The sequence below is a fragment of the Aphis gossypii genome, chromosome X, assembly GCF_020184175.1.
Source record: "Aphis gossypii isolate Hap1 chromosome X, ASM2018417v2, whole genome shotgun sequence".
Taxonomy (NCBI): domain Eukaryota; kingdom Metazoa; phylum Arthropoda; class Insecta; order Hemiptera; family Aphididae; genus Aphis; species Aphis gossypii.
This window is the reverse complement of record NC_065533.1, coordinates 54,401,264-54,417,111: the sequence shown is the minus strand read 5'-3', so window position 1 is coordinate 54,417,111 and position 15,848 is coordinate 54,401,264. Positions and strand designations below refer to the sequence as shown.

At 31.9% G+C, this 15,848-nt stretch overlaps 1 protein-coding gene across 1 annotated transcript in view; it reads left to right on the top strand.

Moving 5' to 3' along the window:
* The window catches only part of LOC114127859 (protein big brother-like), a 29,866-nt gene extending 14,538 nt beyond the window's left edge, over nt 1-15,328 (top strand). Inside the window, exons 4-5 of the mRNA XM_050206303.1 lie at nt 12,960-13,076; nt 13,609-15,328. Coding sequence (XP_050062260.1) covers nt 12,960-13,076; nt 13,609-13,752 — 261 coding nt within the window. The 3' untranslated portion in view covers nt 13,753-15,328. The remainder of the gene's footprint in view (nt 1-12,959; nt 13,077-13,608) is intronic.
* The last annotated feature ends 520 nt before the right edge of the window (nt 15,329-15,848 follow it).

The window sequence follows — 15,848 nt, the reverse complement described above, 5'->3', positions numbered from 1 at the left end:
CATAGTCGTTGTACCTATACGTCATATTATATATTTCCTGCTGTTTAAGGGATCTGATTTTTTTTTTTGTTATTATCATTATTTTTTTTTTCATATGACTATTTTATAATAATTTCTTTATAAAACGTTATTTGTTTTGTCCCGAGTGACACGGAAATTAATTGCGGGTCGTTTATAACAACCGCGTGTGTTACCGGTCTGCCACGACGGATATTGGTGTTAAACGAACTAGTGATAAAAAATAATGTAGGAACATAATATTATATATGGTGCATTGTTTGTAGTAAACAAAACTAGCTACGTGGGAATGGACGAGTTTACACGTGTTGTATACTTAAAATAATAACGCGACCGATTTTTCTCCGGTGTGGTGGTGTTCATCATTATATTACAAAGCTACATCTAGGAATTTATTTAAAAATAATATAAAATTATACAATAAATTAAAATATTAAATAAAATTCGTACCTATTTTTTTCAAAGACATGTCCATTATCCATATATTATCAATGTGTTATTTTTGATCTCAATTATCGATTTTACGAATACCATTATTATACATACTTAATAAAAAAAAAAATCAAATTAATGAGTGTAAATTTATATGTTTGATGAGGATTTTGTTTAAATATCAATAATAGCATATTATATTACACAACAAATCAATGTTGTATTTTTATTGTTTAATTGTTTTTTTTTTACGAAAAAAAACCTGTAAAGTGTGAAAGTAAAACATTTGAGTTGAAATTTCTTTAGACCGAAAGAAAAATGTCTTTCTTCGTGGTACCTACCTACTTAGTATATAATATAGTTTTACGTAATGTATTTGTATTTGGTAGCTCGTAAGTTTTAGGAGTTTTAGCCCCCTTATTTATTTTTGGCGCCTATAAAGTATACAAGATGTATTGATGTATTTATTATAATTTGAAAATCAAATGTTTATGATGATCGACGAACAAAAAAAAAAACTTGTTCGTTTTTCCCGTAAAGATTTCCGTACAAAACCGTTTTAATTGATTTCCACTCGAACGCGCGTATGAGACATCATAGAAATAAAACAGTTGTACATGTAGGCACCTAACTCGTGTATTGTATTATTGTGTCGAATAATAATAATTGTTGCCTACCTACAGCACACAGCAGCCAATCGATTGAGAACGCGCGTCGATTTGGAAGAATTTCTCAGCTGGAAACAACACACACACACACACACACACACGTCGTCGACGTTATTTGATTATTTTTACCCTTTTTTATTATTATTATTTACCCTCGTGTCGTAATGACTTGTACCTTATTCGAACGTTTCGCGCACCCTCTCGTACGTGCAGTACAACTGCCAGCGTGAACGTTTTGTCGTCACATTAAGGCCTCTTTGACTCTCCCAGCGTGATCCGAAAACATCGCGTACCTACATGCGCGTTTACATAAAGGCACACGCATCGCATCGTCGTCCTCGCATGTAGGTCCACCGGCGAGATTCGCGAACGCGTATTATTTAATGACGTACAATAATTACACGTCGAGGCGCTTCTGGACGTGCATTTACGATAATAACTTACGCTCTGCACTTGTAAAACAAAAAAATAAAACGGACGCGCACAACAATAAATAATATTGTATCCATCATCAGTATATTAAATTTAGCTCTGTACATCGTGCGACGTGTGTGTTTGTTTATCGCGGACAGACATCTGTCAACAGTCACCGTAGTCGCCGAGTCCGTTTACGCAACCCTTTTGTCCGTCCCCATCGCGTACATAATAATATTATATATAATATGTACACATTTTCGATTATACGTATATTATATTATATTATGTCACCGCGGGCCCTCTTGCCACCCCCCTGGCCACGACGATCGTTCTAAATAAATAATGACGAGCGTGAAAACGGCTCGCACCAACCCGATCGGTCGCTAAACGCATATTACCTATCTATTATTATTATAGTATTATACAAATATGCGATTTTTATGCATTTATGGTCCGCGACCGATTTTTATTTTTATTTATCGATGTCCATAAATTATGATTCGTAAAACATAAACGGTCCCACTGTACAGGCCAACCGTTTAAACGTATAGAATATAATAATAATATAATATGATATAATATGTAATAATGCGCGTGCCGCCCTATATAATATGTGTGTGTGTTTATATGTATATATGTAACTATGTAGGTAACAATTGATCCGGATTTTTGTTTTTTAGTAATAGCTTACCGTTTTTTTTTCGATTTTTGTAGCAAAGCGATATCCATAAAGTCGAGTGTTACATAATATTATTATAATATTATGTTGTGATTGTGTATAAAGACTTCAAAACGAGTCATCGCGATGTGTGTCGGCAGTTTTGACTTTCTCGTTGACCTCACTCGCACTTCACGCAATTTGTGTGTATTCCCCATGAGTACTTAACCATATTATTATAATATACCTTACAATACATTTATTGGGTGATTATTATTAGATTCGTAAATTACGCAACTCGTGAGTCATAAAAAAAAAATCATTATAGAAATCAGTTCTAACGAACTTATATAATATTTATTTCACAAATCGGTTATTATATCTATCTAATTGGCCGTGAAAATTTCGCTAATTGTATTGATAAAAATGTTAACATTTTTGAATGCGACGGAAACATCTTCCTCGACACTATATAAAATGTGCATTGGTTCCCCGGTGTATGCGATATACATAGTGGCTGCACTACTTCAGTAGCGATTACTTTTTACCAATCGCTCGAGATGAGGTGTCGATCGTTGTCCGTTACATAATATTACACGCGAGTATTATATTTTGCAGTCGTTCGACTGTGTAATAATATTTTGACTGGATATAATCATAATTCATAATATAATATAATACCGACGCATATCGTGTGGTTTTTTTTTTGTTTCTTGCTTTTGGTCGTTACTTTTTTTCAGATTGTTTTGATTATATACAGAAAAAAAGTCCGGCGCAGGACACACGATACGTGCGCACAACGGCCAAAACCACCGACTTGTACTGACCGCAATACATGATTATTATTATTACACACACGTACGACCGCAGTAGTTTTTGAAGATCGAATTTACATATCCGATTTCTCTCTGACCGACCGCCGCTACGCGTATAATATCATAACCGCCGCCGAAGAGTCACACATCGTATTATATATCTCAGGTCCTGCAGTGATCCTCCATGGGCTACCGATCCCTGAAAACAGTATGGGTATTTGTATCTTTTGTATTTAGAGTGATTCGTCTGTAAGTACGCCAACCTCCATTTTTCATTTGATGATGGGTTCAAATTCTGATTTTTTGGAATTTTCAAACGTACTCGACGAGCATATTTTCGAATTATTGATATTTTTTGTACAAAAAGTTTGAATGTACTATAACACGCGATCTTTAGCCGTATTTGAAAATTCGAAAATTCTTTTTTTAATATCTGCTGCGAGCATTGTTGAAAAATAAATAGAAGGAACTCGCTCGGTGAATTACCCTGTACAACGTACGTGTGTACTGTATAATATAGTTTTGTAGGCATACCATTATAATATAACATCACAACAATACGTTTGCTCACATAGGTCGAATACATTATTAAAATAATAATATAATATATTGTGTGCGTGTGACGTGTGTGCGCGCGCGCGAACGCGGAGACGACGACGGAGAAAAATATAAAACCATCGTCGGGAGTAACATCATCATCGTAACGTATCGCACAATATATAATATAACATTATAATATAGAATCTACCCGACCTCTACGGCCGCTATATAGCCTGGGTGGCCCTGTCTACGGACGTTACTTCCGAATCGGCAAACTCGGTATGCGCATGTATCGAATGTTGCACTATGTATCCATATATTATTATGTGTGTGCGTGTGTAATGACGTAACTTACCTTCACATTGGTTCATTGCATATAGTCCGAGTCCATATTTCGTATAGTGTCTTCTATATGTCTATCGTACCCACACAGGTCCGACGATGAATATTATATCGTAACGCGTCAAGTATGACTGGCGCGAGACAAAGGTACACAGTAAAGGACACGAACTCGGATTTTCGACGAAATCATAAGCGTCCCCGTCCAGGCGTTTGTATTATTTTTATATCGATATATTATGATATCATATATAGTAACAACTAATATTATTAAGTCGTGTTGCTGTTATGCTTATCTGCTACAGGACGAAACAAAACGTCACCTATTTCAAATAATATTTACGAGATACTTGCAGATGATATGCAAATTTTTTGAACGATAAAACGTTTAAAGCGGTGCTATACGAATTTCATTGAGTATTATTTATAAATCAAAACCGTATGATCTGGATAGTATATTATTGAAGTGGAGTAGGACTTGTAGTGGACCGACATTTTTGTAGGGCCTCCTGCGGTTTGCACGCATCACTTCACACTCCATTCATAAAAATACTTATTTAAATCATAACGTTATATGTTTTTAACTATACTCTCTGTCGAGTACCGAGTACAAAAAAAAAAAAAAACCTCGAAAATTCCAAAATATGGCCCGAGTGCGTTTAAAAATTACAAAAATCGAAAGTTAAAGAAATTCGTCATCAAACGGATATAAAGGAGGTGATCTCGCTCGGTGAATCGCTCTGTATACTGCAAACGCGCGCGCGTATGCAGTAGCTCTTCTGTAATGCATACGTTGCCGCCGCCGTTACCGACGTCGGTTTTATATTTTATAGATTGAGAGATACCGTTTCGTCCGTTTCACGGATTAGGTCCACAGACAGAACATGATACAATATATTATGATATTAAATAGAGAATCGACCGTGTGATTGCGTGTTCAACACGGATTTATGACTCGGACGCGTTCACGTGATGATAAAAACTCGTGACAAATCTAATTACGGCAGTTCGCGGCGAAAGGGTTTTATGTTTTTGTTATTATTTAAACGGGTGTGTATAGTATCGAAGCATGTTCGCTGAGTACAATGTCCAAACCCTTTTTTTATTTTTTTTTTTTATTATCGCAGCTCTTCGTCGCCCGGCTTGTCGTACGTACAACTCTCGCGCATATATATACACAACGGGTCGCGCGTATCGTCGTTATCCACCGATTATCCGCGTGTCGGACACTTAACAAAAGAGTAGAGAAATAATGTTTTATCATTATTATTATTATTATTATTATTAATAGCGACCCGTTGCCGGTTGTCTGGTAATTGAGACGAATCCGCGCACACGTATCGCGGCACAGCGGGAACGTTGAATTTTGTTTTCAATTTCTTCCCCGTCCGGATCGCGGCGGCTACAATAAACAATGCGCACGAGTGTATGTACATTATAATATTATATACATAATCGTATAACGTTATTACGATGTCAAACCGACAGCACTTTAAATCGATCAATTCAAACCCATCATCAGCATAATGACATGATGTATAATATAACAATATTATAATAACGCACAAGCATATCATTATACATAATATAATATGTATGTATTCGAGTTGTTGTAATAATAATAATATTATAATGTGATATGTCAGCTTTAGTGCGGCAATTCGATTTTGTATTCAATCTGCCACGAGCGAAATATTTTCGAAAGAGATGATTATGCGTATTACTGTATTAGGTATACGATGTGTACTTATGGCAAACGATCGTCAACAATAATAATAACGATTCTACATCATTAGTAGAGTGTGCGACATTTTGAACTACAATATCTATGTGTTATTGTTATGCTTTATAGATACCTATTTTTTAATTTTTTATCTTTGACACTGAGTAGGTAGTGAGTACCCTTTAAACGTCCGACAAATGCGCTGAACATAATATATATTATTTAACATTTGAGCTTATATACGAGTGTTATTCCTAATGATATTTAACCGTGTTAGGTTTTCGGTGACTTGGTGCATTGAATATTGCATGTAGTGATAGAGCGATTTTATCGACGCGATAACGAGACGTGAGTTAAACTAAAAGAACTGCACAACTCAGCACAAGTATTGTTAAGTCCAGAGCCGGTATTTTAGGATTTTGAGTAAAATGTTTAAATGCAAAATAATTTACCTACAACAAATCATAATCAAAATCAATCGCTAAATAGATGCTTACTTTCAGTTAAAAAATTATTATTAAGCAATACGAAACTTTTATACATAATTGATTATTTTTTTCATTGATAAAATGAAACCAAGTTTCAAAATAAAACTTTACCCAATTATAAGCTAGTTTGAAAAGTTATTAGGCTAAAAAAAACTCAAAAGATTATTTGAGGTACCTAACTAATTTACTCGTAAAAGTAATTTTTAGTATTTAATAAATATATTCCACTAACGAGATAAATCGAAATTTTAAATTTAAAAATACAAAAAATATTATGGTTATAACGTACAGTATTAAAAACGCGTCTATAAATTTCAATAGTTAATCTACCTCGTATATAGAATATGCAAATAAACATCCTTATACCTGGCATCCAGCAAATGACAACACTGATTTTAATCGTAACAATATAAATCTATATTGACTTTCGATGTACCAAAAATGTAAGCATTTACGATGAAAAAAGATTTTGTGGTCTTGTATAGGTTAAAAACATTCAAATTTAATAAATGTATATATACGTACTCAGTTGAAAGTTCGATGTGGTCATGTCGATTTTTGTTTTGCAGATTTTGTAATCAGTTGAAACAATTAAAAATTATTTTAATTGCTAGTATTCAATTAAAATTGGTCGCTTCCTCAAATGCGGTCTAATGTCGAATGTTTGCGAGTTTGAGAAATGCTGCGATGGTAAAAACTTTGTAGTAACTAAACGTAGTTTTCACTTTTCGTTTTATTTTGATAATTCACGCTCTATATATAGATCACACGAAACTTTCAAAATTTAAATAGATCATTATTGTTGCGGTTATGTTATAGACCTATACACATGAAAGGCTGCATGCATGATTGGATACCTTCTTTATGAGATTTAATATTTAAAGAATTTAATTTTAAGAAACTAGGTATTATATAAAATAACAAAGACTTCTAGAGATTTTAATTGTTTTGATAGACAATCAATGTTATATTGTATTTTTAAAACGTTAAAATTACTTAAATTAATATAAGTACTGGTGGCAAATACTGCGAAAATTTGTACAGACAAAATCGCAAAGTAGGTACCGTAGCTTAACCAACACTATTATCTTGTTAGTTAATATTCTTATGAAATATGAATTATAAGGTGTTAAACTGTTTAAGTGATGATATATTTTGGTTTTATGCAATGATTTATGATTTCATGATGTTTACAAATTAAAACTTGTGGTTGTTATTTAAAAAGGTCACGTCGTGGCTGTCTTGTTGAAATAATTAAATATTTCAACCTTGTATAAATAATAATTTTTAATGCAATTTTAGATTATAATATCGTTTTGATTTATTATTGAATACAATATCAATAATATTGTTTATTATAATAGTTAAAAGTGTTATAAGTATTTTAATTTTGTATTAAGGAAATTCAATTTAACGGTTTTAAGGAATTATTCTTCCCGAGACCTTCTCAATATTCTATGTCTCGATTTCACTATGCTTTCGCTGCCAACAAAGACTTACGCATTACACCTATATTCGTGGTATATTATATTATATTAATGGGACCCTGTACCCGAATACGTTTAAAATAATATAATTATTGTCCGTATTACTCTTTGGAATAATATTATGTTCAAGTGCTTCGCTGTACAATATTGTGCTCGTAAATACGTATATAGCTACAGTGCTACACATACAATAACATATATATGACATGCTGTGCAGATTGGATTTTTATAAACGTTGTTAAATTTTTTCTTTAGCAATAAATCGACCTATAGAATTGTAAAGAAAGATATTCCATATTCAATATAATAATATGTTCCGTATATATATATTATGTACAGTAAATTTAAAACGCAGCAGCTGAGAGTTGATTAAGAATGCTATACGGAATGCATGCAGAGGGGGCCATTCGCAGTATACGGTGCTCATTCAATAATAAATATATATATATTATACGTATAATATTATATAAATCCCTGCGAAATTATTTTCAAAGTGTATACATGGTATGATACAAATATAGGACAGAAATGTGGCGTATTTTCATTGTTCGCGTTTATTTGACGTTGATCCGGTTTCTCGTGACTTTATATGTCGTTATTGAAACTTGTGCGTGGATCAAAAAAGAAAAAAAAAGGGTTGTGTCCGCGACGTGTTTATACTCCGTCTATATAAGGGATCGATTTCTCCGCATTCACGCCACTGTTGTGATGGCGTGTGTTTACTCGGGTCCGTTTCATCGCCTCTGAAAAAAAAAAGAAATAAGAAAGAAGGAATTAACGTGAAAAATAAATATAATAGTAAACAAGTATGAAGTATTATACCTACCCTATAGGTATATTTGTATACGGGATCAAAACGCCTGCGTTCAGGTGTATATTGTGATCTACCGCTCAGAAATAATAGTTTTTTGTTACGGAATATCGTGAACGAGTTGTGAGGGCTGCGAGAATATGTTATATAACGGCGGTGAATCATATTATCACGTATCTACTTAACATTTTAGAAAGGTATTCCGTGAACCATGATGCATAAAAGCGTATTAATCGAATCATCTTAAAACGTATCAATGATTTAATAGACTATGGAATGTCAATATATATTAATAGATATAATAAAAATATTAATAATACAACATATTTTTGCATTTTGTACAAATACAAGAGGATTTTTGTACAAAATTTGCTTAGTTTAATTTGGAATACCTGCAGCCAATTGTTATAGATTACATTGTTAATTGCCTTTAATATTATTGTGTAGACTAGACTTTTAAAAAGTAAATATCAACTGTGAAAAAAAACCTTAAAAAAAACATGGTATACAAATATATAACAATTGTTACTTTATACAATATCATTGCGCTTTATATAATAATACATTATATGTTATATATTATGTACCAAAATATATCTTTTGATAACATATAGTTACAATATAAAATACAAATTGTTTTTTTTTTTATTTCACTTAATTTTTCATTGAATCTGGAGGCTGTACGGTGGGTCGCAAAAAAAAATGTTTGACAAATAAATGTGAAAATATGATTTTTTTTTTTTTTAAAGCATTATGAAATGAAAGAAGAATGTATTAGATCCAAAGGTTCAAAATATTTTTTGCTCTGGTCCACCAAAATTCTAAATTCATCACCCCAAGATGATAGATCTATTATAATATATATTATGTACAAATACCTATATAATATAAATTATTCGACGGTTATTTACTGTATACATTTTTAAAATTTCGATACAAAATACAACGAAATCGGTTAGAATAATAAACATAAAATAAATAGGTATTTACTTACTTCTGTGCGACTGTGCAGTTTACAGTTACATACTACTTCCGAAAAAATATGTAAGAATACACGGTTTTAATTTTTAAGCCTCGTTCGATGTACGGGTATAGTAGATGACACGGTCACGAGTGTGAACTATGGAAATCTGGGTAAATTAATATTTTTATTCAATCATTGTGAACTCGCATTATGTTTCGATGTTGTTGAGACCTTAAAGTTCAAATCTATATGAACTAAAACAAACAAAAAATAAAAATAACTCGTAGCTTTTACTGTTGTTTAAAGGTACCTATACTACGTATTTTATGGCATTACATAATATTTTATACGCGGGTAACACGGTAATATATAATACAACTTTGTGCGATGTATATACATAATCTTATTGTACGCTAACGAGCTCTGGGACATTATGGGACAAAGGACGCACTGCGAGCACTGACGCTGTGTTCTCGTTTATAATATATGCGATTATTTTTCGCCAAATCCTATCTATATAATATTATTATTATATCTCACACGAGTCACGAGCGTATTATGATCGCCGGACGAAATCATATTATTATTATTAGTAAAAAATGTTCCTGCGAGTGCTTTGTACGAGCATATAATATTACGTACGTCGTAGGTGAATAACAAAGTACACTATGACGTCGGCAAGAACGTTTCGCGATTATTATTATAATAATATTATTGTCAATACGCCGTACGCGCGTTTGTTTTGTTTTGTTTGATTATGTCGAGCGACGTTAATGAGAAGCACACGTCTTGAGGAGAGCACGTGGCGCGCGCGTTTCCACAATAGATCGGCGTAAAAACAATGCGTTTCTGTGCGACGCGATTGTACTCGGTTTTCACGTCTAATTGGATGTTGGTAAACAAAAGGCCTCGCCCGTGATCCCTTTTTTTTGTAGCGACCGTATACATAAAAAGTATAAATATTAAATATATATATATATATATATATATCGCAGTGAGTACGGGTAGCACTTGATGTCCTGCTAGTATATACTTATGTACTTATATGATATTATATACATGTTCTAACGCAATACACATCATGTAGTATTAGATATCAGTCGTTTCTGCTCCTTTTAGGACGTCGCACACGCATTTGTTATCTCCATCTTGGGTACTTAGTACGGCAAATCTACGCGCAACAGATTATGGAGATTTGGAGTTAATTGGAGTGAATTAACTTATTATGAAACTTAATAGTAAGACGATATAGAGAGAGATAGTTTGGAGTACATGTATTATTATGTATAATCACATTTTTATGAGTTATAACTTTTATATATTTTTATAAAATGTAATTTTTTCGATATGCGAGTTTTTTGTACGGTCCTCAAATTATTTTCTTCGCACTTTTTGGCTCAGTCGATACTTTAAGCTCATCTACTTTGTAGATACAACATTCATTATAAAAAATATAATATGTGTTTAAAAAATCACCATTCGATAAATTTTTGGTATGCCTGCCCATTCTATATTATTTTGTTTTCTTCTTATATCGTAGGTATAAAACATTACAAACTCGTCGCTACGGATCAGCGTGAATGTCGTAAAATCAAGTCGTAGATTTTTACGGTCCAGGTATTATTAGATGATTACTTTTCAGACAGAGGGTTTATATTGTAATCGTGATGGATTATTATTAGTATTAGTATTAGTATTATTTTCGTCGTTTAACGAAACGGCGGCATCGCACATATACGTTTGAAAACAACCCGCAACGGGACGTATGTGCACCTATGTCTACTTCGGGGTTTGTTACGTTTCTCGTTTAGAAATTATTGTAATAATCACGACACCGAAACGATGATAATGTAATGGTATCGAGGGAAAGAGAAAAAAAATAATAAAAAAATAACCATTTTGTTTCGGCTGCAATATTGTCCCAAGTATAATACAATCGCACGCAGGCAAGGTATATATATATATAAATAATAGGCCGTTTGTGTCTTCGGAGGATGAAATTTATCGACGATTTCAGTACTGGTTTCTAGCAGCACCGTATCCGTCCATTCGTCTCTACTCCTCCCCAGTATATAAGTATATAATATTATTATTATATTATTATAATGATTGGTGGGCGGGTGGATGGTTGGGTGGTTGGGGGTCACATAAATCGACGTTTACGGTCTTGTCGGCGACCGTGTTTGAGTACGCGAGTATAATATCGTCGTCTCTTCTAATAAGTGTATATACTTAGTTTTTTTTCTTAATTTGCCAAGACCCCATACTAATTTTTTTTATCGTGTTTTCTGTCTTTCGATTTTGACCGACATGCCGCCGATTTCTTTTCCTCGTCCCTATCTTTCTCTCTCTCTCACACACACACATACACACGCTTTGTGCGCATACGGCCTGGCTGAATTTATAATGATTAAACCTATACATGTGATGTCCCCAACCCTCGGTTATAGAAATTGTATTTGAAATACGACGGATAAACGGTTATATTTACGGTCGCGTATCGTGTTATGAGATGATGCTTAATTGTTTAATATCGTTTTCTTGGTGTAAATACGATTTTCGTTATTTATACATGTGGAAAGTATGACAGGACATAATATATGCTTGTATAATTTTCACGTGTATTAATGTGTAATATTTATTACGTAAATATATGAGCGGGAAGAGAAGTTTCGTTTTTTCCGGCTAGAGAAAAATGAAAAAATATTCATAATACTTGGTATATTTGATGATTTTATAATAACTAAATCGAATATAATTGTCTTGTTTACCTAAAAAATATATTTGGTATTTAATTAAAATATTAATCATTATTCAAACACGACAGTGGTGGAATTTAAATAGATAATAACATGTTATTATAAATTAAAATAGGTATATACATGTCTCACATTGTCTGTCCCCATTTATTGCTTTTTTCTAATTCGTACTTTTGAAATATTACCATAATCATGGTTGTAATGTAGTATGTACTATGCAGGGTATACCTAAATTTAAAATTTGTAAATGAATACCTCGTATTCATTACGATATGATGTATTCGTACGTCATTAAAAATATTATTACACTAGCGCACAGCTAATTTATAGAGTTATAATTTTTGTAAATCAAAATTATGTATTTGAAAGCTGAACTATAAATTTTTATTCTGTTCTCGAATAATAGTTGTGTACCTACTCTTCAAACACGATGAAAAGTTTTGTAACTGCTGTATAAATAAACGTAAATCTCACTGACAATTTTTAATTTTCGTCACAAAAACAAAATGTATTTTATGTGTAGTTTAAAAATTTAAACTTGCTGAATTATGGTCATATGTTATAGTTATTATCGATAATAATTAGCAATTACAATATTATTATAGTCATAACCCAGAGTATATTGTTTTAACTAGAAAAAATATATTTTCACTTTGTTGTGCTTCGTGTTGTACAACGTGTAAAACGACTACAGTTCGTATATAGCTCGGTATGCCTACCTGCATGATAATATAATTGTTTCCTTCTTTGTTATTTGTTTCTGATTTTAACTAACACGCTGTACTTACATACTGCACTTACCTGTAACTAATTTCCGTCGATTTGTCTTTGCCCACACAGGTTCACATACTGTCGCATTTCATAATGAATGGAGTGTGCGTCCGGTGGAAAGGGCGCATCGACTTGGACAAATTGGACGGCATCGGTTGTTTAGAGTTCGACGAGGAACGAGCAATGGTGAGTGCACATTATTACTGTTATTCACCGAGAATATCGTGCCCCCCGGAAACAATATAATATATTTACGAAACGTGTTCAATTTTCACTATACAAGCGTTTTGCGTTTGACGTTTCAAACCATTTAAATTCACATAGTTTTGATGTATTTAATAATCGTATCATATTTTTCTTCACCTGTAATAATCGTGTTCACGAGATTTTATGTACTCAAACCTTATAATATTATATTCTAAAAGATACTTATGTCCAAACGCACATTACAATGGCCATCGGCGTCTGTTAGTTCATATTTAGTCAATTGCAGTCGACATTCGATCAATATTTTTAAATCGATTTCTTAAATTATATACAATAAAATTATTTACATTCCTACTATAACGAACCGTTACAATACATTTCGACGTACGATGAGTATATTAATATATTATATTATTATCAAACAATGATGGTATCCTAAAAATTTTTTGTGTGGGTAAATATTTTATCTAAACGGTTTTGTTTGTTTGTTTGTTTGTTTTCGTTACGATAGATCGAGAACAGAATGTTGCAGGAGCAAATCGAGAGATACAACGACCGTATCAGAGAATATCAAGACAAACCTCGTGCCTACAGAAACCAAGAGCGTGGTGTTACCGATTCGGATTTAGACGTGAAAAGAAGATTGAACTATTAAGTCATTAGATACATATATGACACATATGACTTGTACGCGCTTATACACAATATATAACTACATAATATCGTAGTGTGTTTTTATCTATATATGTAGTGTGTGTGAGAAAGTACTCATGTTTTTATTATTTTTTTATAATTAGTTTTTATTTTTGTTACTTCTTTATAGAATTATTATATTATTATTATTATTATTAATATTATTATTTTTTTTTTTATATAATATATACTCACGTATAATGCATTTATTATATTATACTATTATGAATTGCGTTTGCACGTCAAACAATCAATACCTAGTTTAAAATATTGTCATACCATTATTTATATAAATATATTTTATACTATACTTAAATTTAAATAAGTTTTTTGAGGAATGTGCAAAAATCGATATTTTAAGGTACTGAACAAACTGTCAAATTGTATTCGATTGTAAAACCGTTCGTCTACTTTTGAAAATCGTCTATAACTTTATTGCTAGGTTGCATAAATAATATAGTGATAAACTGAAATCACTAAGCATTCAATTAATTAATTATGAGCTAATGTTCCTTAAACATGATTTAGTGACCGGAAATTGGTCCATGGTCCATTACATTTTAGAGAACTGTTAAGTTTATCAATTTTTATGCAACTTGGCATATACCTATGTATATTTATTATATTATATTATTATATATACTTTTGATATATAGGTAGTAGCTGTGCTTTTTTTTAACATAGAAAATTTAGTGACGCATTTTCAGCGATTTTATATCGATTCTTTCTAAAGCGAAACTATTATTTGTCCTTGCTATACCTTACGTTTGCTTTAATAGTTTGAAATTACTTAAAACGAAAAAGAGATTTAAAGATTTAAAGTAGGTAGAGAAGATAATAAAAAATCGTAGCGAAAAAAAAACTTGTGCATCGAAATAATGACTTTTTTCGCACTTTTTACCACAAAAGAAAAATCATTGTAAAATCAATACATTCATCTGGGGAAAATGTTAGACAATGGTTATAATATATATAACATATATATTACCTACCTACAATAATTTTAATTACAAATAAATAAATAGACAATTTCTTAATTTAATAAATTTGTTTAGTATTGCTTAAACTATTACAAATAGTTTACAATAAGAAAAAATATCGTAGTGATATAGTATGCAATTTTAACATAATATATTTAATTATTATTATTTCAAAAATATGAAATTATTAAAATCACTTTATTATATGTCTACCAGGTAGTAATTGTATATTACCAGGTAGTAATATTAATTAACTTCTTTTTAACAGAATTAAATTTATATTTCTTCTTCGCATATTAAATTTTAATCTTTAAACCCTAGTTAATATTTGTTTGTGACTTATCCATCTTTGAAAAATTATATCTATTTCTAGGAGTATGGGCTAACCGTTCTTACGCCACTGCATTATAATCTAAACTGTAAAACATAATATATAATTAATATAATATATTGTACGATTATTTAACTTGTAAACTGATATACAAATTTAAACGCTATAAATAATTGTGTTCTGATAATATTTTATAATATATTATACGTACTCATAACATATATATAATAATTATATTGGTTTTTTTTTTGTTGAGTTTTCCGTATATAAGTCGATCCCATCCGACAGTCCTCCTTCTATATAACTGTTTCCTGCTGGTTTTTCCTCTTTTGTCTCAGCTGAAGAATATATCGTCTGCATCGTAACGTGCACGATTCGCAGTAAATTGAAAATGTGGTAAATTAAGTGTCATAGAACGATACACAGAAATAACGACACTCGATCAGCTGAAGATTCTGTGGGTTTGACATTATACGTACGTACAGCGTACATATTATATTATACACCAGCCGCGGCTCAAGGTGTAGAAATATATTTTCGTGCCGTCAAATACGTACATCGAACACGAGTATCTAAAATATGCGTATACCTATGCCGACTAATATATAATATAAGTACATTTATGGTTATTTGCCACCGAAATGCGACCGTTTATTTTTTTCTGTCCACCCGTCCGTCATTCAAGTGTCCCCTACCTTCCCGGTTCGTGTGCACGTCGATATTATATACATCATATTATACAACAGT